This window comes from Ascaphus truei, chromosome 1 (genome assembly GCF_040206685.1).
Source record: "Ascaphus truei isolate aAscTru1 chromosome 1, aAscTru1.hap1, whole genome shotgun sequence".
Taxonomy (NCBI): Eukaryota; Metazoa; Chordata; class Amphibia; order Anura; family Ascaphidae; genus Ascaphus; species Ascaphus truei.
Genome location: NC_134483.1, coordinates 174,835,328 through 174,863,131, shown reverse-complemented (window position 1 = coordinate 174,863,131; position 27,804 = coordinate 174,835,328). Strand labels below are relative to the sequence as shown.

Sequence of the window (27,804 nt, the reverse complement as noted above, 5' to 3'; positions counted from 1 at the left end):
TATGTTGAAGTCACCTGCGACTATTAGGAATAGTCCTTTGCAATTCTATTTAATGTGTGAAAAACTGATTGAAAAACATAAAAAAATGTGGGGTCCTGCTCACAGGGGGCATATACATACCCTGGCTATTAATTGTGCCCACCAGTATCAGAAATCTGTCCTCTTTATCTTTTTTAACTGTGTACCACAAAGGGGAGTCTTGAGAATTATGATCGCTACACCGCTCTCTTTCTCTGTAGCGGAGCATAGGAAGAATTGGCGATTAGTGTTTATCCATATATTTAGGGCAGCTTTTAGTACTAAAATGGGTTTCTTGTAGCATGACTATGTCTGCTTGTTTTCTATTGTATTCTGCTAATGCTATACAGAATTTCCCTGGGCAGTTAAGACCCTTCACATTTGTGGCAAATTATTGTTATTGTCATTTTGTTAAGTCTGACCTACCCTTTAACGGAAGCTTTTGAGGATTCAAGCCTTGTCGGTCTGCACGCGTTGGTAGAGTGCTACAGTCTTCCTTCGGGAGTTTGGGATTGATCATCTTGGAGTGTCCGACAGAGGAAGGGCCCAACCTGGGGGAGGGAGGGGGAAACCAAATAGGTAAAGGGAATAAGTTTGGAGAACCAAAATTGGTCAGACACACAATTGGATCGCTTGCATTTGGAGTGGAGCTGATAACTGGTACACCCAAAAGGGGTGTCCAGCGATCCGGAACATCTCGGATCTCAGCTGTCCAAAGGTCTTGGTCGTGATCCCGGATCCAGGTCACACTTCATGAGACGCAGGCAAGCAGCCGGGGTGGGCCCACTACCAAAACGCTTGAAAACCATATTTTTATTACACATTAACATCTTAATATTTTAACACATTAACTTTTTAACACAAGGTGAAATCTGTGAATGTTTACTAAAGAAACTCTAAACTTTAATAACTTAGACCATCATAGAGTAACTGAATCCGTTCTGTAGGGTATGTTGTGAAACCAGGGGCCCGCCTAGTGTTGTTCTCAGGGATCTTTATGGGCTATTTACCTATGTGTCTATTGCTAGGCCTTCATGAGTGTGTGCTGAGTTTCCCCTGTGGCCTTGCGATAGATTGTGCCCTCACTCTTCAGGCCGGCACTACTCTTTCTTATCCCTTCAGTCCGGATTGGCTGGTATTTATATTCCATGTGCCTAACTGACCCTTCAGGTCCCTATAGCTTTCTCTGAAGCCTCTGAGGGCTTGCCTCTGTTGGCACCTGGCATCTATTCAGGTGAGCCTGCGTGACCTAGATTACTCGCTATGATGTTGTATCAACTACACGTATGTACCTGAACTATCCCTCCTGAACTACGAGCATCTACCTAATTATTGCCCTGCTTAAAACGTGGTGCTACCCAGGTCTCTCTAATTTGCTAAACCGTCCGAATAGGTGTGTGGAGTACAGGGAAAAGGGTCTGGATGAGTGGTCTGGGTATGGAGCCTGGTGAGAGCTGACATACAAGCTTCCATAGGCTTTTATATATTACCCCTCCAGACCTCTCTGCCTAATTCTGAGTATGCCTAGCTGTTATGAACCCCTATGTCCACCCCATAGGGGCAGCTTCCGGCCCCTCCCCCCGCCCCCACGTTTCCCCGGTGTGATGGAGACTATCCCTTCTGCCGCTGCCGCGACTCTCGCCATGAACCACCGGTCGGCCATTACATTTCTCCCCCCCCTCCCTCAGCCACCGCTCCCCATGTCTCTGTGCGTCCGTTGTTCCGCTGTCTCCGCTATAGTCTTTACCCAATTCCATGATGCATTCAAAGCCGCAAAGGTGCCCGGTGTCTGAGGTGCCTCCCTTAAGCCTTCCTTCCCCCTAGCCCTGTGTTGACTCCCTCGTCCCCGTTACTGTCCGTACCGGGCTCTATCTGCTTCTGGAGGAGCTCTGTTGCATGATGTGGCTGCTGAGGGCCTTTCGATGCTTTCCGCGCTGCGTCTCTTCTGCGCATGCTCAGTTCCTTCCATGTTTCCCTGCAACCTGAGGCAATCCAAGATGGTCACCACTCCTTCTTTCGTCGCATCTGTGCAAGTAGTACCGCTTTAACTCCGGAGGTTGAAACTTGTGGTACAACTGTGTGAGAGGGGTAGGGCCTCTTTAAGGGCTTAATTGGTTTCAATTGGTGCCCTTATCTGTCCGATCCCTCGTTGAGACTCACATTTCTTCCCAGGACGGGTCGGGAATGGACTCTTCGGCTGAATCCAGGTTAGAGTTTGTAGATTTTGTTTTCAGACCCAGTTTTTTGAGGAACACTTCACCTTCGTCTATATGCCTCAGGGTTGCCGCATAACAGTTTTTGACCACCATCAAACTAAAGGGGAAGATCCAACAGTATCTTACCCCTTTGTCTCTTAGGATTCTGGTGATTGGCAACAGATTTTAATCCGTTAAAACGGAGGATACCTTTCTGGATTTTGCTCTGGTGGACATCTTGTGAGGTTCCTATGTCCGACTCTTCCTTGTGTAACTGAGCAATTAATTCTATTCGCTTATTATAGCTTAATTGGCACCGGTGTGGACGGAGCTAGCGTTGTTAGTCGCAAATCCTGATAAACTTGCAGCTTGACTCCCTCAAATTCGATTTGGCTTGCGGACCTTTTTATTTGGCATAGCGCATCCTTTATTCAGAAGTAATGGAAGCGCATGATAATGTCTCTTGGCGGGGGTCTCCCGGTTGTGGCTTGGAACGGGGGGGCCCTGTGACAACGTTCTAGCTGAATCTCCTTTTCTGATTTTATCAGGCAGCGTGTGTGTCAGCCATTTTAAAACAAAGTCTTCGGGATCCGTGATGGACTCCGGGACCCCCCACACCCTGATGTTCCTCCTGCTTGTCTGTGAGGTCTGATATCAGGGATTTCAGATGGGCAGCATTTTTATCTGGGGTTTATTATTTTTTTTAAGGGCTTTGACCGTGGAATCCAGGCGTTTATCCAGAGAATCTGTTCTTTCACGATTTATTGTTAATGTCTTTTTTCTTAAGTCTGCCATTTCTTTCTGGAGGAAGGATTTTATTTCCCTGCAGAATTCTTACATGTCGCTCCTGGTCACCAGATGGTTGTCCCGGTTCTCCGATCTTTCCTCCTCTGACTCCGACCCCCCCCCCCCCTTTGTGGTGTTGGCGCTCTGGAGCTTCCTGCTCGTGCCATTTCATCCATATGAAAATAATCCGTTAAAACGGAGGATGCCTTTCTGGATTTTGCTCTGGTGGACATCTTGTGAGGTTCCTATGTCCGAATCTCACCTTGTGTAGTTGAGCAATTCATTTTATTTGCTTATTATAGCTTAATTGGCGCCGGTGTGGACGGAGCCTAATCCCTAAACTGCCATCCACTTAGCTGTCGCGCATGCGCCTCCTATTTTTCCAACTTTTAATGCCATTTTAATGAGTTTTAATGTACAGGCATACCCCGGTTGAAGGACACTCACTTTAAGTACACTCGCGAGTAAGTACATATCTCTCAATAGGCAAACGGCAGCTCACGCATGCGCCTGTCAGCACGTCCTGAACAGCAATACCGGCTCCCTACCTGTACTGAAGCTGTGCGCAAGCGGGGAGACTATAGAGCCTGTTACAGATGCGTTATTTACATCAGTTATGCACGTATAGGACGATTGCAGTACAGTACATGCATCGATAAGTGGGAAAAGGTAGTGCTTCACTTTAAGTACATTTTCGCTTTACATACAGGCTCCGGTCCCATTGCGTACGTTAATGCGGGGTATGCCTGTGTTACATACAGGCTCCGGTCCCATTGCGTACGTTAATGCTGGTTATGCCTGTGTTACATACAGGCTCCGGTCCCATTGCGTACGTTAATGCGGGGTATGCCTGTGTTACATACAGGCTCCGGTCCCATTGCGTACGTTAATGCGGGGTATGCCTGTGTTACATACAGGCTCCGGTCCCATTGCGTACGTTAATGCGGGGTATGCCTGTGTTACATACAGGCTCCGGTCCCATTGCGTACGTTAATGCGGGGTATGCCTGTACTGGGCATCCTGTGCTTGCTATAGCAGGCTCTTGCATGCATCTCTTTTTGAGCCCTGCTCCCTCCCCAGCAGGAGACTGTTACAGGTTTAACCTCCGCCACAATGTTGCCCTTGGAAATATAAAGTTATATTGTAGTTGTTGCGTTTTACTGACTGAAGGATACATTGAAAGGTGGCCATTATGTGAACCCAGCGAGCACGATCTTCGCCGTTCGATCGGCAGCTTGGGTACTTAATTTTCCTTAAAGGTAATCAAATGCTGCATATATTCAAACTAAAATTAAATAAAAAATGCAACTTGGAATAAATGCAAAGTACTGCAGGTAATTTTAAGCAATTAATGATGGGAGAAATGTTACAAACGTATTTAAGTTCTTAATAATATAACATTCTGACCCATATCTACTACATTTTGCTATTCACAATATCGTTTTTGTCATTTTCACGGCAATGGGCACTTCTGCCCACTTTTGGCACTGCAATGTATCTTTTCGAAATACCGCGCTTAGTAAATATGGGCCTCTGTCTTTAGTTGGCTATGATGCTCAGATCAGCTTTTTAGAATTGAACCATGCTCTGGTTTATTCTTATACATTTTTGATGCTAAAAAAAAGGGACAACAGTTAGGCATATTATATTATACTACAAAATATGTTACTATAATTATGAGGTTAATCGCCCTGTGCTGTAGGAATACTTAAGATTGCTCCCTAAGGCCGTGCTTATACCAGAAACTGCAGGTGGCGCGACGCTGCGACGCTGCGTGCCGCCAAACGGCTCATAACAAATTGTAACAATGAAATGTATGTTTACATACCGCGCGAAGACACAAACTGCAGGGCGGCAGACGGGAGAACAGACCTGGGGTTTTGTTTCCAGCAGGCGACGGCCACGTCACGTGAGCGGTTCAGCCAATGAGGGCGAACCGCTCATGGCCACGCCTCCCTGTCTCCTCTGGCTGCCTTCTGCCTTCAGTGTACATGCCGCTCGGACGCATCACTATGATGACGTCACGAGATCGCACGCCCAGCCGGAGCTGCTATAATCGTAGCCTTAGGCCGCGCTTATAGTGCGCACGATGGCAACGTGATGGATGACGTCACCCGTTGCCACCCGCGAAAGTTGCATTACGCTTTGCAGCGACGTCGCAAGCGACCTGGCTATTGATTGGTTCAGAAGCTGTCACATGTGGCGAAAGCCTCTGGAAAATCAAATTTGTCCAGCTTCCAAATTTCGCGCCGCCACGTTGCTCCCGTCGCGCTTACTATAAGCGCACGCGACGGCGGCAATACGTTTTTTTTGCCGCGACGTCGCCGGCACTGTAAGCGCAGCTTTAGAAACTTTCCCTCTCTGCTTCAATCAATTTTATCTCCCGTCTTTTTCTATTGCTCAAGATGAATGTATTCACTAAAAAAAACAAAAAAAACTGATGGCCTAGTTAGATCTCGGCAATGATTACACTGAATTGGGGATGCGTTGTCTTTTCTGTACCAAGCAGAAGTAAAAACAAACAGCGCTACCTATTTAACTAGAAGATATGTGATGTCTAGAAATAAAAAAAGACCAAATTATGTGAAATATTGTAAGTGAAAAGTAATATGACGAGATAAATAATGAAAGATTGATAATGTGATGTGACGGCGATTAAAAGTGAACAAATGTTGCATAAATATTAACTTTATTACAACTATTGCAAACAATGTCTAAGTTTAGTTGAACAGCATGGTTCTGCTGTTAAGTAACTCACTCCACTGGTTCAACACACACCAAAAAAAGAATGTGTATAGCCACATAAAATAGTCTTTCTGTCCAGAGTCAACGAGAAATATCAAGACGCAATATAGTTTCCGATAGTGATTTGTGGCTTGAATCCTGATGGATCAGATGTCCATAGAGACAAACTGGATTGCCAAACGTATTCGCTGGGACAGCGGCTGCTTCATTGGATGGTACCCACGTCCAGAGGAGAAATCTGTAAACAAAGGAAAAAGGAGCGCATGCTCCCGTTGTGCGATCACATGTTATTATAATTGATCTCTTAAGATCATAGTGCTCCTAATGCGGCATGGTCTCAGAGATCGATTCCAATCAAATGGGATCGCTCTATGGGAGCATGCGCTTCTATTTCATTCGTGTGCAGTCTTCTCTATACCAGGCAGCAAGTCCGAGTGATCAGTAGAGAGGGGAATGTTGCAGCGGGAAGGAGAGGGAGCAGTACATATTTTTGTTCCAGTAACATACATAATATATTTGATACATGAAGTTTGTAAGTATGGTTTCTTTTGGGGGGTTAATTGCAATTTAACGTGATAAATATACAACTGAATACTAGGACTATGGTATTCCAGTGACACACTAATTGTAAAGCTATTTGAACTGATGATTCTTATTATTTATGTTTGTATATACATAATGAGCCAATATTATCCATAGAACAGCACCCATGCAATGTGCTCCTGTAAATGAACACTATGCAACCCTATGTCCAGTTGTATTTTTGTAATGTTTTGCTAAAGGGAGCTACATTTTCGTTCCTTTATTAGTTCTTCACCGCCGATACATGTTATCACACAGAGAGCCGCGTTGGTTTCCATTGGCTTGAATCTCCCGCAGATACTGTTCTCCGTAATGTGTTCCCATCGTGCTGGGACACAATGTAACCCGGCTGTAATCTGTGGGGAGGACACGGGGGAAACGCCAAAGTGGCGGAAAGGTGAAACTTGTTTTAATAAAAAAGATCACTGTGCCATGCCTCACGAATAGACATTGTGTTCATTATCTTGTGTTGGTTTAAAAGAAACAAGGAACCAAATGTAGATTTGTGCAAGTAGCGAGTAATAAATGTGGGTTTTATATCCCTTCCCATCAATCATTACAGATTACTACAGCGGTTAGATTGACATTTTAGTACTCCCTTCAACGCCACACACCTACGGGTGCATCTCCCTGCCGCATCTCGCCAGCCACAATTCTTTCCAACTTAGGCTTAGTCCATAGACACTTCGCCCGTGCGGAGGCGCGCTGAGGCTCAGGGAAAGCGGTGCTTTCCCTGGCCTTAGAGCGCGCGCCGTCCGTGGGCGTGTCTGGGGGCGGGCCAGTGACGTCACTGAGCTGGTTCGCCCTCATTGGGCGAACCACTCACGTGACCGGCCCTGCGCTCCGGCAAGCTCTGAAACTTAACATTTGTTAAGACACACGCTTCCGCAAGCATGCGCGATCCCTTGCTAAAGCCGCTCTCAGTTTGGCTGCAGGGGCTCACGGCCGAGCAGCAGAATGGGGAGCTGACCATGCCTGAGGCCTTATTTGTAATTAAGAGTGCATGCTAGTGTGTCTTCTTCCCTCTCTCTTTGGAGGAAATACCTCTCTTTAACCATTGCTACAATTAACCTTGTGCACCCAACCACGACTCTATTATAAGTTCAGCGTGTAGATGCTCTTATGTCTACCAAATGAATATATTTATTTTAGTACAAGGCACTAATGATATTGTGGATCGAACTGCACTGAACATATAATGCTGGATCTCCACTTTACCTTGCCAAGTCTGGTGCACCCTGACCCCTGGTTTATCTGTTGGCTATTTCTGCTGGAAGAAAAGGTTTCATACTGTTTTATGTGAGACGACTGAAGAAATAATGAATGAACGATGAAAATAAATTACTATTGAAGGCAACGCTGCACAGTAACGGGTCTCCAGTGCCTTACAAAGCTGCAAAGTCATTTTGGTAACAGGAAGAGTGGGGAGGAAAAAATATCCACTGGAAAGAAAGTTATTTCATATCTCCTTTTTAAGGCAAGCACAAGTAAAAGTTTGGCATCCGATTACAAAGGAGGCAATTGTTGGCAAAAAGCTGGAGATTTTTTTTTCTTCTAGAAGTCAAAATAAGAAACTATTCTTCACAACAAAATGAGGAAGGCGAAAGGGATAGTTTTATTAACAATGCGTATTCTGTGCAATCTGTAAAACAAGAGCAAAGAACGCCCAAGAGCGTAGCACAATGAAATGTAATATATACTAACAAGAATAAAACCATATAGAGTTTGCATTCCCAATTCATTTCATTTGTTAAACGCCTTAAATGAAACAATCCATAGCTCAGAGGGCCCGCGGGGTGTGTGTCCTGAGCCGGGTCTCCTTCGTAGGGCTGTAGTATAGTGCGCACGCATGCGCTGCTGTGCGCGCGCGTCAATTATAATTCACTGTGTTAAACATGACGCTTTATACTTCAGACGCACGTACGGCAGTGAGCGTTGACCCGGCAGATCGGGGGAAAGACATGAAAATTACCTTTTCGCGCTGCTGCCGTTGCACATCACACTCTATTAACCAATCACAGTGAGGCTGCAATTGCCGCCAAAATTATATTGCCTCAAGTCAGACATTGAATCCACTGCTGCACACACTCCTACATTTAGGATTTTTTTTGTAACATCTATATGTAAATATACACACATTTATATGTTGTGTGTGTGAAGCAGGGTGTGATGTCATAGCCTCACCTACCCGTTCACGTCATAGCCACGCCCAGCTGTTGCTCACAGCACAGATCATACACAAAAAGTGTGATTTGCGTGTGATTTGCATGCATGAGCATTAGCGCGCATGCGCAAACGCACCAACTATAAAACAAGCCGCGCTGCAGAGCAGAGTACACGTGTCCCAGATGTGGAGGCGCATTCACAAAGAAGATCGGGGTCCGATACGCAGCGCTTTGTGAGAGGGAGACACAGCTCAGCACCGCCGTCACAAGAACGGAGAAAAGCGTTGGGCGTAATCTTGGATTTGGGTACTAGATGTGACGCCACATGCCGAATGCCAAACATTGTGAGTCCAACCAGCTTCCTACAGTGCTTCCCTGAGGCGGAGTGAACACAGAGGCAGCCGCTGGCTGGAGCCGGGCACCGACACCCCGCGGGCCCCCCTGCTATGGATCGTTTCATTTAAGACTTTTAACAAATAAAACAAATTGTGAGTGCAAACGCTATATGTCTTATTCTTGTTGGTATATATTACATTTTGTTGCGCTATGCTCTTAGGTGTCCTTTGCGCCTGTTTTACAGATTGTGCATTGAAACTTTGAATGGTGAAGTGGACCTTTTTCATCAAGCAGCATGAATGACTCCTAACAGATCACCCAGTTAATCACGAGACTTGGGTATAAGCCTTGTTTTATTAGAGATTGTGTGTGTGTGTGTGTGTGTGTGTGTGTGTGTGTGTGTGTGTGTGTGTGTGTGTGTGTGTGTGTGTGTGTGTGTGTGTGTGTGTGTGTGTGTGTGTGTGTGTGTGTGTTTTAATATTTTTTAAAAACATAAAAATCAGACCGCGAAGCATTTTATCATTTTTTTTCAATGTTGCTCTGGATCGAGTTGTTCCCATTGCAGCTTCAAATGTTAAAGTCATTTAACTTCAGTCGTTTCATCCCCTTACTGTTATGGCAGTGTTTGGACATGCACCACACATGTATCCCGCCTTACGCCCTCTTCTTTAAGAAGCTGATCTCATCATTCATTGGCTCTCTGGGGACTATTTTTCTTTTTCCAGGAAGGGCTGTGAAGAGCAACATTTTAGGCTGCACCGGGGTATTCGTGACAGAGTAGATTTGGTTCAGCTCTCAAAGATCCCCAATTTAAAAAAAGAAAAATAATTGGGTATGGAAATATCGCTGCTTGAACTACTCTCACTACAAATGTGCTGTTCTTTTGCGATTGCAGGCAGCGTCGCTTTGTATGAGAAGCAGTTCAGTCCTGATGAGAGGAGCTGTGTAGAGACTCATTAGGCTGGTAGGGGGTAAAAGGGGAGAGCAGCTACAGTTAATGGTAGAGCAATAACTTATTTGGATGTCATTTTGATTTAAAAAAAAAAAAAAAATCAAAAATCAGAACCGCATTAGTGCAGCTTGTTTATTTGCAGGGTAGTAACCCAAACATTAGCTGCAGTTTCAAACCTTCGGTCATATGATTACACTGCTGACAATCTTCTGGAAATGAATGAAGCTTGGTTGTAATGAGGCTCACTTGAGCCGTTTTGGCAGCTTTTGGGATACGCAGCTACTTGTCCTGTCCTGTGACATGTGCATCGGTGAAACCTTTGCCTCTGCTCCTCACATTGACTGACTACCTTTTATTGCATATCTTCAAAAAGGGCTGACCCTGAATTGTTTAAAAGTATTACAGCTTGGTAATTAATAAACTAGAAATACAACTATACCAATTACTGTAAAATCACTTGGTACCAATTGTGGAGTGGCTGGCTGTCAGGGACTTTGATCTGTAAGTTTACAACTTCACTCACAGGCTGGAAACTTCCCAGTAGCCATCTTGGAATATGGCAAGTGTGTTTATTCTTTTAATACTATAAGTTTTCTGGAACTCGGGACCTCCGGTCCTTGTTCTGACCGTCCGCCTGCCCTTAAAAAGGATTTGCTGGTAATGGCAATCCATCCTTTTCTAGAGCACCTGGTTTCGGAATACTCCTTCCAGTCTCACAAGCTTACTTTTATTATTATAGCCCAGACAAGTAAGCGTCAACTACACAGAAATATCCAGCAGAGAGTCCTGCAGGAATGTATTTTCTTCTGGGTCGGTGCAATTTATCAGTAGGACTATGCTAATGGTGACTTCTTGGTGTGCTTTGCAGTTAGGGTGGTGATGCTAAGCATTTCTTTATATTGCACAATATTCATTTTCAGGGCTGGACAAGTAGTACATATTTCACCTTTTACGCTGCCAGAAGTCTGGCAGTACCCGAGTAGCACGGGATGTTCCGGATCGCGACCATGTACTCGTGTTGATAGTGACTGGGCAGTCACTCCCCCAGTTATGTGAACAGAAATGGAAGAGGCTCCCCATCCATTCCCATCGTGATGACTCCAGTAGAGCACTGAGCACTGAGAAAAACAGCACTAAGTGCCCAACATGTCCAGTATGGCAAAAGGGCGCACAAGTGATGTACCGGGTCAGTCATAAAGGCAGCTACGGTTTAAGGAAATGTGTTTGTGAAAACAGGAAGTGATTCAATTAATGTGGCTGTAAAGGAGCAGTGTAGTTGCACCATATAAATACGCATCTTTAAAGCGGCAAAACATGTGAAATCTTATTTTTATTTATTTCTTTTTAAACAATTCAGTTCTTTAGTCCTCGCTATCCAACGTTTCACTTTGAATGGCATATCCAACGCTTTACAATGCCTCCCTGTGGGCCTTTTTCCGACGCCTGAATGCGTTATCCAACAATCACCGCCACTGATTAACATGGGACTCACTTTACAACGGTTTCACTATCCAACGCTACTTCCAGAACAGATTCCGTTGGATAACCGAGGACGGCACGTATTAGATAATAGTGACTTTAAAAAATAATAATATAATAATATATAAAATAATAACAATTTCAGCTCTTAATGCTATGTTTAATGAGTTTAAATATACTGAGCATCCTTTGATTTCTATAGCGGCTTTGCCCACCTCCGGGCAGTGCAAGATCTTTGTAACACTTTCCTGTTTCTGATAATTTGTTGCCAATATTCAGAGCCGTTTGTGTTGCAAACTGTAACAATACATAATAGTACCGTAGTAATATCAGGATACATTGTAGCTGCTGAATTACACTGACTGAAAGATTTATTGAAACTGATAGGCAGACATTTTGTTAGTCACACAATCTGGAATTTTACAGATTTAGAACAGGAGCACCAAACGATTGCCAGTTTAGATAAGAAAGTAGAATTATACATTGTCACATGCTTCACATATTATTAAAAAAAAAGAAGTGGGAATGTAGTATTGCTGCTTTAATAATACCAATGAAAAGTTCTATATTAGAAGTGTAGAATTTTTTATTTACTTAACTTTTTTAATTAACTTGCTTTACCCAAGTGTGCTTTTTAAAATAAGGCTGAGCTTATACTGTGTGCAATGGCGCTTGCGCGCCAAGCACAAAGTGCAGGATCCCGGGAGGCCCCTCCTAGTGTGCGCACGCGGGCGCGTCAGGCGAGCAGTCCCAATCACGGCGATCCAGCTCCGTGACATCATAGCCACACCCCTGAGCAGATGTATATATCGTGATGCTAAATCTTGGTCGCGAAAAATATCTTTATTTTGGGAAATGTATTTTATTACCCAAGAGAGACAATGAAGTTAAGAATTGAGGGGGACATGGGGGTTGCCTGTGCGAACTCTAGTATAACACACAGTGATAGTGGACAAAAGGAAGCAGCCAGAGGAAAGCAAAGGAAAGCAAATCCTTCTCAAGTCTCCGCACATGTTTACAAACGAAAGATTACTTACAAATACTTATGATTTGGGGAGGGTGGGGGGGGGAGAGAGGAAGTCACCAGGCACTCAGATGTACTGTAACCCTTTAAACATCTCTCTTCCATTGGTACAGTAAATAATTTATAAAGGTAATCATGCCACTCTGAAATGTGTGGGGATTCATTTACTGTAGCTTTGTATGTTGAGCAGGGCCTTGCAGGAAATAACTGCTCCTCCTTGCTGCCCCCTCTCTCCAAATTTGAGCCGCACAGGAATCCAGTGATTCCTCTCCCTTTCAGAATCCCGAGTCCTGAGTTAGCGGTCATATGATTACTCGGCCCTTACAGCTTAATGAATTTGCAGAGGGGAAGAGCGCAGCTTTCACAGACATGCAGTTACCTAAAAGTGAAACATATGCTTACTTCCTATCTTTGGAAAATGACACATTTATTATTTTCGGCAGGTTGCAGGAATATACATTTTTTTTTTTTTTAAATCTACACACTGTCAATCACCTAAATTATTATTATTTTTTTTACTTTCCTGTGCTGGAGGATTTCCTCGAGCTGATCCAGGGCCCCCAGACGTGCAGAGTGATTATTAAGTTTTGTGACCTGGGCAAGAATACTTGCCGGGTGGGCACAGTATGGCAGGGTGCCTGGAGATGAACCGTGCTGATTTCAGCTCTGGGGACCGCATGCTTCCCGAGATACTTAAATTGGAAGGTGATACCGATAGCAGCTCCGACTTGGCACAGAAAATGTCTTATTTAAAGGTCCTGCGGGCCAATAGGAATCTGCGACGTCATCCCTGGTTGTTTCCTATAGGCCTGTGTTACCCATGACCTTTAAACATGCGAGAGATACCGGCTACACCTTTCGGTACAAGTATCTCGGGGAGCAAGGGGTCCCCCATAGCTGAAATTAACGTGGTTCAGCTCTGGAAACTGACTGCTTCCCACCTAAGGGCCGTTTGATAGTGTGTGCGCGCGCGCCTGTGCAAACGCACGTGCCGCACTATGTGTGTGTGTGTGTGCGCGCGCGTTTTGAATAAGTTTTAAAATAAATTAATACTTTAATAAATTGTTTATTAACATTGTAAACACACACACACACACACACACATTTCAGCGGCGGTAGCGGCGCAAATTCTTTATTTTCTTCATCTACCCCCCGTCGGCCGGTTCCACGCTCCCTGCCATGCGCGCGCCACTATTATAGAAAGGCTGACTAACCTCAGCCAACTAAAACTGCCGCGCGTGTGCACGGCGTAGCAAGCGCACGCAGTATAGAACAGCCTTAAGGCAGAGCTTTAACTGTCTGCGCGGGCGCACACACTCCTGCAGTGCCAGTGATCTGTGCACTTGGCTGCAGTAGATTGGGGAGGCAATCGGGGGTGTGGCGGACACGTCAAGAAGCTGGTTCACCCTCATTGGCTGAACCAGCTCACGTGACGCTGACGTCACGCGACTTCAGCCTGAAAAGACAAATGTACTTGCCTCACCAAACTGCAGCAGTGTCGACACGTTACATCGCCGCCAGTACTTTACTACCTTCAATAGACAAGCATAGAAGAGTCCCAAACGTGTGCACGTAGCGGCCACCATGAGCGCAGCCATAGGGGGGCATTTAAAAAAAATGTTTAACGGCAAAGGTCCTTTAAACTTTGCACTGTCATTATGGGCTGAAGGAGCTGCTCAGTGAGTAAAAACACTGACTGAGACCCGTGACACTGAGTTTGAAGCTGTCACTTTGTCTCCCTGTGCCTCAGGTGCCAAAAAAATAAATAGATTGTAAGCTCTACGGGGCAGGGACGGTGTCTGTAACAATCCTTTGTACAATGCTGCGTATCGCGCACTGTACTGTAATTGTAAAGTGCATTGGGAGAAAAGCAGAAAAGGAAATAAAGTTGTTATTATTTTTCTTTGGTTCTTGTGTGTGTCTGCCCCATTAAGCAAACACATAATATTGCTGCGTTTCTTGCTAAATGTTTAGTATTGTGAGCTGAGTGAGGCTGTCTCCTTAACTGACAGGAACCGACTACTTTTTGTTGCTTAATCATCATGCCCTCTCCGGAGTAGTGTGTCTGCGGTAACTTTCTGCGATGCAAATTAGGGAACAAATGGCAGTCATCGGGCTTTGCAGAGTTGTCTTATAGTATATGATGCCGCTCCTCACTCATTTGCAATGAAAAGAAGAAATACAGTACATGCGTTCTTCCCATAATGAAGGGGTTTTAAGAGGCATCAGTTACTGTTTTCTTACATTTCCAAACACAACAAAACCTCTTTATAAATGTGTAGCCATCTCTAGCAAGGGAAAGTAAAGTACTGTAAAAGTACAATTCCACAATTCTAGAATTGTTATTTATTGCAGGAAATGTTGGAGATCTTTACACGCCAACAGTGCATATTCGTGCATTATTGACTTGACATTCAATTAAAAAAAAAAAAAAAAGGCTTGAAAAATAATCTTAAAGCAGCAATGCCGCCGGAAAAAAAATAAAATAAAAAAAAAATTATATGAATGTGCTTTTAACCTCCCTCTCATGGGTTACTAGTATGGTTAGCGTATACCGAGCCCCACCCTGTGTTGTCATGGGATCACGGCGAGCATAAAAGGGGAGGGAGAAGTTTGAGAAGGGTGGTTCTAGGAGGACAAGAGTAGAGGAGCCTCGGGAAGAGTAGATAAGTAATGTTTATAAAGTAATAGCACAGACCAGGCCCCCCTGTTTATTATATTGTAGATAGGGATAGTAACCTTTAAGTTAGGATCCCATAAGAAGATTAATAAGGGAGTCGAATATAAGCTTTGAAGTATGCACATGGCATGGCACAGGGGGCCTCTGTAACAAGGACTCCTAGGTGCCGACGGATCGGCTCACACATGCGGATCTGCATTAACAGTCCCCTGCAGCCAGAGAAGTAGCAGTTCCCACACCAACAAAAGGTATTGGGGACACTTGTACAGACCTGCGAGGAGTCCCAATGGGTCCGGCATTACCAGGATAATACGGAGGGGTAACCCAGACAGAAAAGGAGAGGGGCCGGGTCTCAGAACAGTGAAGCAACTACGAGATATACCTTATTCTGAGTGTTAAGAGTGGGCATTCATGGAGGCGCATAAAGCGTCGATAATCATAATGAATGATTACAGAGTTGTATAAAGTGTGTTGTGTGTGTGTGGTCGCCGTGCCTGGGGACCTGAATAAGAGACTGATGTATGACGAAAGTTCCTAGTGTCCATTAATCCACAACCTTGCTACCGCATTGCACAGCCGCCTGAATCCAGCACCTGAGTCGAGGTAACCCATGCGGAGTAGCCATACATAAGATACTGATGTAATCGCCCTAGAAGCCAGGCAGGGAGGGAGGGTTACACGCTGGTAAGTATCTCAGGAACTTGGTTGAAACCTTGTGTAAAAAATAAATAAATTAAAAAAGTGTATGTATGTATGTATGTATGTATATATGTATATATGTATATATATATATATATATATATATATATATATATATATATATATATATATATATATATATATATTCACATACATTCACATACACACTCACTCACATACATACTCACTCACTCACTCACATACATACTCACTCACTCACATACACACTCTCCAAAAAGGTAACAAAAAAGTGTCCGTTATTGACTTAACTGGTAGTACCATCCATTCCAGTACTCTGATTTTACCTGATTGGTGTGTGCCTCAAATCCCTCCCCATGTTGGGATTATTGCCTTAAACTAAACTAACCTATGTTTTGTTTTGGCAAAATAATTTTAACAAAATACTTAAAATCCAAAAAACAAAAAAAACGTTTCTTAAAACATGTTACATATTGTACCAGTGGTTAAAATATTACATTATTACATCTTTATGCCTTTTGGAATATGTGAGGCTCCTCCTATGTACTGTATACTGTAAATGCACCATTTAAAGTCCACTGTCTACTTCTCCGGTGTAGTTTTGTATTAACTAATATTCATGAATGCGTAAGGGCTTTGCTTATCTGGTACCATATAAAGTCAAACCTTTGACCCAGTAAGCAAATGAAAGTGTAACTTTAAAATAAAGATCAGCAGTGTACAGGCTTAATTTTCCTTTTTAATACCCATTCAGTGCTGTACATAGTGTGCAAAGAACAAATTCGGGCTACTGTATATACAGGGCAATACGGGCTATTTCGTCTGGATAGTGCTTCCTATGCTTTTTATTGGATTGCAAATTGCTGTGGTGTGTGTGTGTGTGTGTGTGTGTGTGTGTGTGTGTGTGTGTGTGTGTGTGTGTGTGTGTGTGTGTGTGTGTGTGTGTGTGTGTGTGTGTGTGTGTGTGTTAAATCCTTTTCCTGAACTGGGAGCTCTTCTGGAGCACAGCACTATTGCCCTCTCATTCTCCCAGTGTAACCAGGAGGACAGTATGGCCTCTGAGTATGATGCGATGACATTCAGTAGTGTTCTTGTTTGAGAAACAGACAAATAACCAAAAAAGCGACAAAAGATGCACAGAAATTCACCAATACAATTTAAACAAAACAGATCATACTAATGTGTTATCAAAAAAAGTCATTAAAAAGGGGGTGAAAGTTCCATCAGTAGCGGGTGCTTCTCCTATTCGAGTATTCCCAACTCTATAGCAAAGTTAACGCTATTTCTGTGTGGAGTTAGAAGAGCACACACACCACTACAATGGTGGAGATTATTTCTTTTATTAACAAATAACAAAGTAAAAGGGAAAATGTCCCGCTCACAAATGTAGTGCTGCCACACAGTAGACACTAAATGGGCACAATAACAACAAGTGTCAGAAAACATACAAGTATATGGCTTTCAGTTCAGGCCACCAAAAAGGCCAATACTAATTTAAGGAAATAATTGAGCACATGTTCTTCAGACTGACATAACTCCATGTTCACTGGTTTCCACTGTTGGAAAGGAAGCAGAAGCCAGAAGAATAAAGCAGATGAATCACCTTGCACATAAGCCTTCTTGTGTCATAAATGATTCTACAAATAAAATATGGCTGACTTCTGGGAGGAAGGGGGGGGGGGTAAAATAGAACGATCTTAAACATTTTGATTCTATATTTTGTTTTGTGTCACGCCTATATTGGTCGTATGCTTTTTTTAAATGTGCAATTTCACCCCAAATCAACTTTTAATCTAAGCACACCCCATGGAAGAGTGGACAATTGCATGTACTGCCTTAAATCTTCCATACTTAGGCTTTGGTCCCGCTGCGTCTGGCGGCGCGCGCGGCAGCGGGCCACCAGCTCCTTTCCTCCAGTCTGAAGGTCCCCACTGGCTCCTTCAGACATGGCTGACTGCGTGCTGTGACGCGTCAGCCGGCCGATGTTGCAAGCTTCTGGTGATCAGAAGCGCTGACGCGTCACGTGGTGCAGCAGTCGGCCAATGAGGAGGGAAGGGAGGCGGCTACGGGGAGGGAGGCTGCTACCCTGTCTTTGCAGCCGTGCATAGCGCCGCGACCCCCCCCCCCCCCCTCTGGTGCCCGTTTTGCGGGCTGCCCCTGCTCCGGGAGGGGGGGAGAGAAGGGGGGCTCCGGGAGGGGGGGGAAGAGGGACCGACAGGAGGGAGAGGGACCGACAGGTTGGGGGGGGACCACAGCACGAGAGCCCTCCCCTCAAACCACGCCCCCCCCGCTTTGACTAATCATTTTAAAAAAAAATGTTTATTATCACTATGTATGATCGAAAATAAACATTTGGTAGCTTCATATACACATGCATGATTTTTAGAACAGTCCTGATCCATCCAACTAAGAAAGGATTATATTTTTTGGGACTCTCTAGGATGTGGTAATTTCGTTTGATAAACCTTCCCAGTTTATGAGAGAAGCTGCATCATTTGAGAACAAGTTGAGTTCTAAGTGGCCCATGGTAATACACCCCTTGCAGAGCGCTCTTCTGTAACCTTTCCTCTGTACCAGTATACCTATTGCACCAGATTGCCACTCATCATTTGAATGCTAATTTAGCGATCACAAGGTCGCCTGCTGTCAACACAAGAAGTCCATCTTTTACGGTTGGATCGACGCTGCTGCTTTCTTGGAATGTGGTCGCGATGACCTGTAGATAGGTTTTGTCAGTAAACGCCACACACTTTTTGCTCAAGGGCCACCAGCGTGCATTCAATGAATGTTATAAGGGAACTCTAGAGGTTAACTTCTTGAGTGCCACTGGGTTCGGCGTGAAGGCTTAGCATTGCCCTGCATATGCAGGGCTCAAAGTTTAACTTGCATACTCTGATCCACCGCAGGAAAGATGGCGGCTGCTGAAAAACATCTTCGGAAGCATAGCTGTCAATCGCCGCTCTGCTTCACGAAGTTGTGTCCCGCAATACCTTGCATGTTGCTAAGGAAGGCATTGCGGGGAGCAAATAGGAACCAAAGTTGTCAATCACTACTGTGCCTTCCCAAGAAGTTCTCCAGCAGTCGCGGTCTTTCAGCACCACAAGTCTCTCCCAGTTTTCCACGGGCGAATGGACGATTATGTTTATTTCGGACCCTGCGCGTATGCAACTGAAAAGATTTGAGCTGACAAATGGAGTATCACGAGTGATGGGGCAGAATAAAGTCTGAAAAGAGTGCAGGCAATGGTCACTCCTCCTCCCCCTTCCGGTTAATTCCATTAGTAGAAAGTGCCTGCAGCACAGTTCCCCTGACATCTCCGGCCTGACAGACTAATACATGCTTTCAGTACCCACAAGCTTGTTTTGCCGGTGCGAAACATCTTATGCTGGAGCCATCACAGGCTCTCTAATAAACACAAACCGTGAGGGGTCAGCACAAAAAGATAGAAATAAAGAAGTGGATACAGTAAAATGGTATCCAAGTACTTTTTCAAACAATCCAAGCAGCCCAGGTCGGATTTCTCCCACTCAAGGGATATTAGTGGAGTACAATTAGTGTCTGGTAACTAAATGGGAATGGAAAGATTTATTATTTTTTTGTAACGCAGTAAAGCTATGAAGTGTGTGTGTGTGTGTGTGTGTGTGTGTATGTATATATATTTGATGATCAATTAGTCCAGGGGAGCCTAAGTTTTGTTGGGGGCTCTCACTCCTCTCCCCCCCCCTTGCGATGCAAGATATCAGTGTGTGTACTTAGATTGTAAGCTCTTCAGGGCAAGGACTCCTTTTCCTAATGTCTACTTTTTATGTTGTAGCACTTATTCCTATTATGTTGTGTATTACTGCTGTAAAGCGTCCTATATAAATAAATATGGGCATACATCTGTGACACACACACACTCTCACAGGCATCCCCCCCCACCCTGTCTTACCTCATGGAGAACAGGGGCAGGCACAGTGTTCCATCTCTTCGCCTCTCTCTTCCCAAGCAGCGCATTGCTGAGCGACCTGTCAGTCACTGCTGCCGCCGGCGCCCGATCCTGCTTTGATGTTGCGCTGTGATCGGCTGCGCTGGTGACTGACGAGTCACTCGGCACGGCAAAACACAGGCGCCAGGGACATAGCTTTTGGTGCACAGGCAACGAGGCGCCCGAGAAAAATTTCTAGAGATCTATATATCCCTACAATAATAATAAGGATATTACAAACTCCAAGAAACTCGGGAAGAGTAAAGGCCGTCATATGATGATGTTCAGCAGTTTTTGTTAATACTTGTGCGGCTCTTGGGAAAACCTTGACTGATCCATAATTGTATTATTGACCGTGTCTTTACTCCATTTTTCAGGCACAGGAGAAAGTGGGAAAAGCACATTTATCAAACAGATGAGGATCATCCACGGATCTGGCTACTCTGATGAAGATAAGAGGGGCTTCACCAAACTTGTGTATCAGAATATATTCACGGCCATGCAAGCTATGATCCGAGCCATGGAGACCCTTAAAATTCCATACAAGTATGAACACAACAAGGCAAGTCTAAAGCAGCGGCGTATTTAATATCATTTTGGTGTAGTAACTATAGAACCACCAACATAAAAGATAAGTAGTTTTACGTACCCGGGTGAGAAATGATCATTGGGGTATAAATGTGCATTTGCTTTCCATCTGTCCTGATCCCACACATTATTGGGAGATCCTCCAGTAGTTCTCTGGTTCAAAGACAAATCTATGTAGCAATTAATCTCCAAGAACAATCACCCACTGCTTTATAATTTTAGTACAGCACATATGGAGATGCACAAGCATCCTTACCACAGTTGTTTTGCAACCATGGTTCATTCTCATTTCAACGCCAGAACTCCATTGTACTCGTAAAGCTCTAGCCTTACTTGGGAACATTTATAAAATTTGCGTTAAAGTGAAAGCCTAAGACCCCCGCCCCTCTGCGCATCCCTGTCTGCACTGCCCCCCTCCTTACCATGTCTCCGGCGTCAAATGACACCGCTGGGTGACGTGACCCCTCGGCGTCATTTGACGCCGCGTTGCCGGAGACAAGGTAAGTGAAGTTGTAGAGGCCTCGCGTGATCCCTGGCATTTAATTTATACGCCTTGGGGAAGAGCGCGGGGGCCTCTGCAACCGCCGCGCCCCTCAGTTTCCGTACCTCTGGCCTAAGGCATGTAAAACCTTATCGAAATTTGGGATGTCTGTTGCAGAGTTTAAAGGAGCAAAACATGTAAATCTTAGGTGGTTTTTTTTTTTGTTTTTTTTTATATAAAAAAGTATTAGATAATAGTGATTTTTTTTTGTAATGCCTTCTTTAATGAGTTTTAATATACTGAGCATTTTTTGTTTTCTATAGCAGACTTTAGCCCACCTCCCAGCAGTGCAAGATATTTGTAACACTTTCCTATTTATGATAATTTGTTGCCAATACTCCCAGCAGTTTGAGCTGCAAACTGTAACAATTGATAATGCTACCTTAGTAATATAAGGATACATGCTAGCTGCTGAGTCACACTGACAGAAGGATTGATTGGAACGGAAAGGCAGCCCTTTAGTTAGGCACACAATCAGTACTTTTACAGATTTGTAACGGGAGCACTAAACGATTGCCAGCGTAGGGGTAACAATGTAGAATTATACATTGTCGCATGCTTTACATATTTGAAGAAAACAAAAACTGGGGGGGGGGGGAGGAATGTAGTATTGCTGCTTTAAGATGTGTAATAGTTGTTAAAAATAGGTAAAATGGTACAAAAGACCATAGTAATATTTATTTTTCTAGGGTAGGACAGGAATTCTCAAACAGGTATTTCACAAATACTAGACATATCCTGTAGAGAGAAATCCGCTTTGGGTGCAGGAGCAAAGTGATTTGTGCAGGGGTTTAGCTATATTCCGAGGGCCTGTTCTTGGCCCCCCGCTGGCCCCCTCCCCGTGTCGGCAGCCCATCGCTCTCTTCAGACATGTGGCGGAGATGATATGCCCCCATCGTTAAACAGAAGATAAACCGGCAGAGGAATCCGCAGCTTTTACATAGGCCGAGCAGGACAGCAGAGGCGGAGCACGCTCTAGCAGCAGACACAGGAATCAAGAAAGACTTTTGGGTCAGACCACTAGAGCATGCTCCACCTCTGCTGTCCTGCTCTGTCTGTGTAACAGCTGCTGATTCCTCTGCCGGCTTATCCTCAGTTTAATGCCAGACCACCCACATGTAGGCATGGGGGGCGAGAGATGATGATGGTGGGGGTGGAAGAGAGATGATGATGGTGGGGGGAAGAGGGGATGTTAGGGGAGAGAGGAGGAGGGGGAAGAGATGAGGAAGAGAGATGATGAGGAGGGGGGGGAGAGATGGTGAGGATGATGAGAGCGAGGATCAGGGAGAGGCTGGGGGGAAGGAGAAAAAAATTGCAGTCAGTATTAATAATGGGACCCTGAAAAAAAATTTTTGCCCGGGGGCCTGCGCATGTCTAGCTACGCCACTGGATTGGTTTAAGGCTTCTAGGTCCACAGTTTGAGAAGCACTGCTCTGGGATCAGCAAAGGCTTCAAATGAAAATGTAATGCAGTTATTAAAAAAAGCTGTAATGTTTTGAGGTTATAATATTATATAAGGTATACAAGGCAATCTTTTCACAATCATGACCACATTTAAAAGCGCAATTCCCTCCTAAAATGTTTGAGAGTTTTGGAATGCAGAATACTTTAAATAAAAAGTAATCACCCTCCGGTTTCTATTTCTTTAGTCCCCACCCCCCTTGGAACCCATATTTAAATAGGTTTAATTATTTCAGACGAGTGAAATGCCAAACATTTTGTTTTATCCTCCAAAATCTTAAAAGTTACAAGCAGCTATATCTGGACTACTACATTATAAATAAAAATAATGGGCTTCTCTGTGGCTTGAAATGTTTATCAAAAGGTGACCGTCATAAAGAAAAGAACAAATCTATATGTAGTCCCTCTTTGCGGACTACTAAGTAATGTAAGGGGTTAACAACCTTAATGGGTTAACTGGGTGGTATCACCCTGTATTTACCCTCCCCATCATGTGATGTAGGATGTCTTGTGATCAGTGACGTCACCATAGTGTTTTTGAAGGGGATATATATAGCTCTACCCAATGTTCTAGAAGCAAGTTCTTTTAAGTTTTGCAGAGGGCCTCATCGTTAGTTCTGTAAATTGGTTTGTGTATAGGTATGTATATTAAGAGTTTCCTGTCCCTGTTGATTGTTTTCAGTTAAGGAACATGCCCTATATAGTCTCTAGTAGTGACCCAAGATCCTTTTCATGAGGGAAGAGGAGTGAGCATGTGCTTAAGAGGGGCTCTCAGAGTAGTAGCTCCGGAGCATCTTCGGATCAGCCCTACCGGCAGGTCCTTGACAAACTCCCAATCCAATATGCATGGACGAGCTATACAGTACACAGTATCGGGATATTGGTTCCAAAGAGAGGAAAAAACATGAATATCCAGAAAACAATACCTGTTGGTGACCTTTGAGGACCAGAGTTGCCCAGCTCTGAATTGGAAGCATGAATGGCAAACGTTTAGCTTCAGATGACAGCTCAGCACATTGGCTTTGGATGCTGCGGCTTCCTGTGCAGAATTGTCCACAGGAAGTTTGCACACTAACTTGTTGTAATATACAAAATCGATGGGAGTCTATTAAATGAGCAGTATTTTTTATGGCATCTGCTGTGCAGCATTTCCTATACGGAAGCGCACAGATCATTACCACCTGCCCACGTTTTACAGAACCATGTTTTTCACAATCCTTGTTTTAACACCATGAACGGGAAAAAAAAGATTAGCGCTTTCTATTAACTTCAACTTTTACTAGCAATATTCTTTCACTTGTTAGTAACCCTGTTTTAATTTGTTTTTATAAATTTGCACTTGATACTGAAGTACCAAATATTGTATAATATGTGCTGAACGGAATTGGTAAAACTGTTGTATGAAAACATTACAGCGCTTCAAAAAGACAATTACATAATGACAGATCTCGCATAGTTTTTAATTATTTTTTAATGAATGTAATTATTTGTTTATAATTTTGAAACACTCATGGCTTTTTAGCAATCCTTTTTTTAAATTTTGCTTAAAGGGGCAATTCCTATTGCCCAGTTTTACTTGAATAAATTCAGCCGTTCCTTACATTTACGGCAATGCAATGATCTAATCTTCTGATCGATCCGTTCTCCCGTGATCAATCAGCAAAGATGCTGCTTCCTTGGGTACCCAATATAGTGGCCTATTTCAAAAGAGGAAACGTTGGGGTTTCCTAAATAGTTACTAGGACTCTTAATACATTAAGAATTATTAAAAAGGGAATAAATAGTTAAAAAAATATATATATTGCAGTAAGTAATAACTGATTTTGTATTTGTTTATTTATTTTTTTTAAACAGGATTTTTAATGAAATGCTGCTTTAATTTTTGAATGACAGTTGTTTCTTATTAAAGGAGCAGGTCCTCCTACTCAACTTTTTTTTATCTACACCCCCCCCCCCTCCGCCCACCGTTTATTATTTTTTACCCCTCACCCCCAAGCCGAGCACCGCTATTTTAAGCTCTGGAGTTCCTGAGATATTTACCGGTGAAGTTACTGGTTTTTAAATCTCCCTCGGGGGAAACAAAATGGCTGTCAAATCTGGGGCCAGTAGAAAGCTGCAAAATTATCGGTTGTGGATTCCTGTTGAAAAGCTATTTAAATCCCCCCTTACAAACCAGAAAGTAATACTGGTAACTTCTCTAGCAAGTACAGGTGGTCCTCGCTATCCAACGTTTCACTTTACAACAAGTGGCATATCCAACGCTTTACAATGCAACCCTGAGGGACGTTTTCCAACGCCCGAATGCGTTATTCCATCCATCACCGCCACTGATTAACATGGGACTCGCGGTGGATAACCGAGGACTGCCTGTGCCTGTTAAACCAGGGAATCCCCAGAGACGTAAAAGAGTGCAGCTCCGCTCTGGAGGACTCCCGAATTGCAATCCTGTAAAAGAAAATAGAGGTTCGGTAAAGTGGACGGCGCCTTTAAGGAAATGTTTCAATATAACCGTTGTGTTTTTTTTTTTTTATCATGAGACACGTTTGTGGTTATCCTATTTGGTTGTGGTTTGTGGGTGTTCTACAGTGTACATCCAGTTTAAATATCAGTCTACAAGTTGTGCATGCGCTGATAAAGAAGCAACATCCTTTACTTTTGTGACATACTAGTAAAACAGATGGCGTGGATAGTTCTGTTTTAGATAATATAGATCTGTAGCCCAGGGGTTCTCAAGACCCACCCCCCCCCCCCCCAACAGGTCAGGTTTTCAGGATATCCCTTCAGCAGGGACTGATTGAGCCACCTGTGCTGAAGGAGGGTTATCCTGAAAACGTGTCCTGTTGGGGGGGTCTTGAGGACTGGAGTTGAGAACCCCCACTGTAGCCCAATCGCTGACATGCCCTGGAGTCCTCTACAACAGTGGTGCCCAAAATGGGGGGCGTGAGATTTTTCTGGGGGGGGGGGGGGGCGCGAGCGGTTGCAGAGTCCCCGCGCTCTTCCCCAAGACATTAAAATTCAATGCTGGGGAATCGCGTGAGGCCTCTGGAACCTAAACTTACCCTGCTTCAGCCAGCGTACGGAAGCGTCTCCATGGCAACATGTCCCACGCGCGTTACCATAGCAATGCGGGGTCAAATAACGCTGCGGGTCACGGGACATCACATGGCCTTGTGCGTCATTTAACTCCACACAGAATGGGGGGGTGGGGGGGCAAGCACCCAAGGACAAAAGGCAGGGGGGCGCAGGGGGGCGCGCTGCTGCTCTACAGCATTGAAGAGGAATTAGGCTAGAAAAGTCAGCAATTTAACCCTTTGAGCGGCAGAGTCCCGCAGCCGCTGCAACACTCTCCAAAGCGGTCACACGATCGCTCCGTTACTGATAACGGAAAGGGAAGGGTCACCCCTTACCGTCCGCAACTTTTGCAGAGCACGTCTGAGCACGAACTTTCGTAGCTACCAAGTCATGGGGTAGCTATGTCTTGGGACACTCAAAGGGTTAGGGTGAGGCTGGCACTAGCTAGCGTAGGTAAGAGAACAGAATGTCTGGCACAGCCAGCAGCGCTGTGTCTGCCAAACTCCGCTGATTATAAAGTACCCACAACTCTTTTCAATATTTCTCGCTCTCTCTGTAAATTTGATCGTACTAATCAATACAGCTGTCTGACTACCTTATTGTGGTGGCTCAATAATAGGGAATATGTTGAGTAGCAGATACTCGTGTATATATGAAGTGCACTACTGTTAAAGCTCTCAAGCGTTTAACATTCTCGTTTTAATGTGTGTGTATGGATATACAGGCAGGCAGGCGCGCGCGCACACAGCACGACAAATTATTCAAAACGTTACTCGCCAGACAAGAAAGGAACTCGCCTTTAAAAAAAAGTTTTTTTTTTTATTTATTTTTAAAGGCACTGTACAATGGCGAAAACACTACTGAGCGTGCACTGCCTCTCTCACCCCCCTCCTCCTCCTCCTCTCACCCCCCCTCCTCCTCTCACCCCCCCTCCTCCTCTCACCACCTCCTCCTCTCACCCCCTCCTCCTCCTCTCCTCTTCTCACCCCTCCTCCTCTTCTCACAACTGCTCTTTTCACCACCACGTCTCCTCTTTTCACTCCCTCCTTCTCCTCTTTTCACCCCCTCCTTCTCCTCTTTTCACCCCATTCTCCTCTTCTCACCCCCACTTCTCCTCTTCTCACCCCCACTTCTCTTCTCACCCCACTTCTCACCCCCATTTCTCCTCTTTTCACCCCATTCTCCTCTTCTCGCCCCTCCTCCTCTTCTCGCCCCTTCTCCTCTTCTCGTCCCCTCCTCCTCTTCTCACCCCTTCTCCTCCTGCTCACCCCCTCCTTCTCCTCTTCTCACCCCCCCTTCTCCTCTTCTCACCCCATCTTCTCCTCTTCTCACCCCATTCTCCTCTTCTCACCCCCTCCTTCTCTTCTCACCCCCTCCTCCTCTTCTCACCCCCTCCTCCTCTTCTCACCCCTCCTTCTCCTCTCACCCCTCCTTCTCTTCTCACCCCCTTCCTTCTCTTCTCACCCCCTTCCTTCTCCTCCTCTCACCCCTCCTTCTCCTCTCACCCCTTCTCCTCCTCTTCTCGCCCCTCCTCCTCTTCTCGCCCCTCCTCCTCTTCTTGCCCCTCCTCTTCTCGCCCCTCCTCCTCTTCTCATCCCCTCCTCCTCTTCTCACCCCTCCTCTTCTCATCCCCTCCTTCTCTTCTCACCCCTCTTCTCCTCTTCTCACCCCCTCCTTCTCCTCTTCTCACCCCCTCCTTCTCCTCTTCTCACCCCCTCCTTCTTCTCTTCTCACCCCCTCCTTCTCTTCTCACCCCCTTCCTTCTCCTCTTCTCACCCCCTTCCTTCTCCTCTTCTCACCCCCTTCCTTCTCCTCTTCTCACCCCCTTCCTTCTCCTCCCCTCACCCTTCTCTTCTTCTCACCCCCTTCCTTCTCCTCTCCTCCCCTCACCCTTCTCCTCTTCTCACCCCCGTCCTTCTCCTCTTGTCACCCCCTTCCTTCTCCTATTCTCACCCCATTCCTTCTCCTCCCCTCACCCTTCTCCTCTTCTCACCCCCTCCTTCTCCTCTTCTCACACCCCTCCTCCTCTTCTCACACCCTTACTTCTCTTCTCACACCCTTCCTTCTCCTCTTCTCACCCCCTTCCTTCTCCTCTTCTCACCCCCTTCCTACTCCTCTTCTCACCTCCCTCCTTCTCCTCTTCTCACCCCCTCCTTCTCCTCTTCTCACCCCCTCCTTCTCCTCTTCTCACCCCCTCCTTCTCCTCTTCTCACCCCCTCCTTCTCCTCTTCTCACCCCCTCCTTCTCCTCTTCTCACCCCCTCCTTCTCCTCTTCTCACCCCCTCCTTCTCCTCTTTTCACCCCCTCCTTTTCCTCTTCTCACACCCCTCCTTCTCTTCTTCTCACACCCCTCCTTCTCCTCTTCTCACTCTCTCCTTCTTCTCTTCTCACCCCCTCCTTCTTCTCTTCTCACCCCCCTCCTTCTCCTCTTCTCACCCCCCTCCTTCTCCTCTTCTCACCCCCTCCTTCTCTTCTCACTGTCACGGTGACTTTATGGCAGGCTGTAATTTACACACAAATATATATAAAAGATAA

The 27,804-nt window shown here is 45.0% G+C and overlaps 1 protein-coding gene across 2 annotated transcripts in view; it reads left to right on the top strand.

The window, feature by feature from the left end:
- The window catches only part of LOC142493957 (guanine nucleotide-binding protein G(q) subunit alpha), a 153,550-nt gene that overhangs the window by 34,377 nt on the left and 91,369 nt on the right, over positions 1–27,804 (top strand). Inside the window, exons 1-2 of one of the 2 annotated variants that reach the window (XM_075598770.1) lie at positions 15,034–15,210; positions 19,985–20,169. In XM_075598770.1, coding sequence (XP_075454885.1) covers positions 20,023–20,169 — 147 coding nt within the window. In that variant the 5' untranslated portion in view covers positions 15,034–15,210; positions 19,985–20,022. Of the gene's footprint in view, positions 1–15,033; positions 15,211–19,984; positions 20,170–27,804 lie in introns of those variants that run through there. The other variant, XM_075598764.1, reaches the window with a different exon arrangement.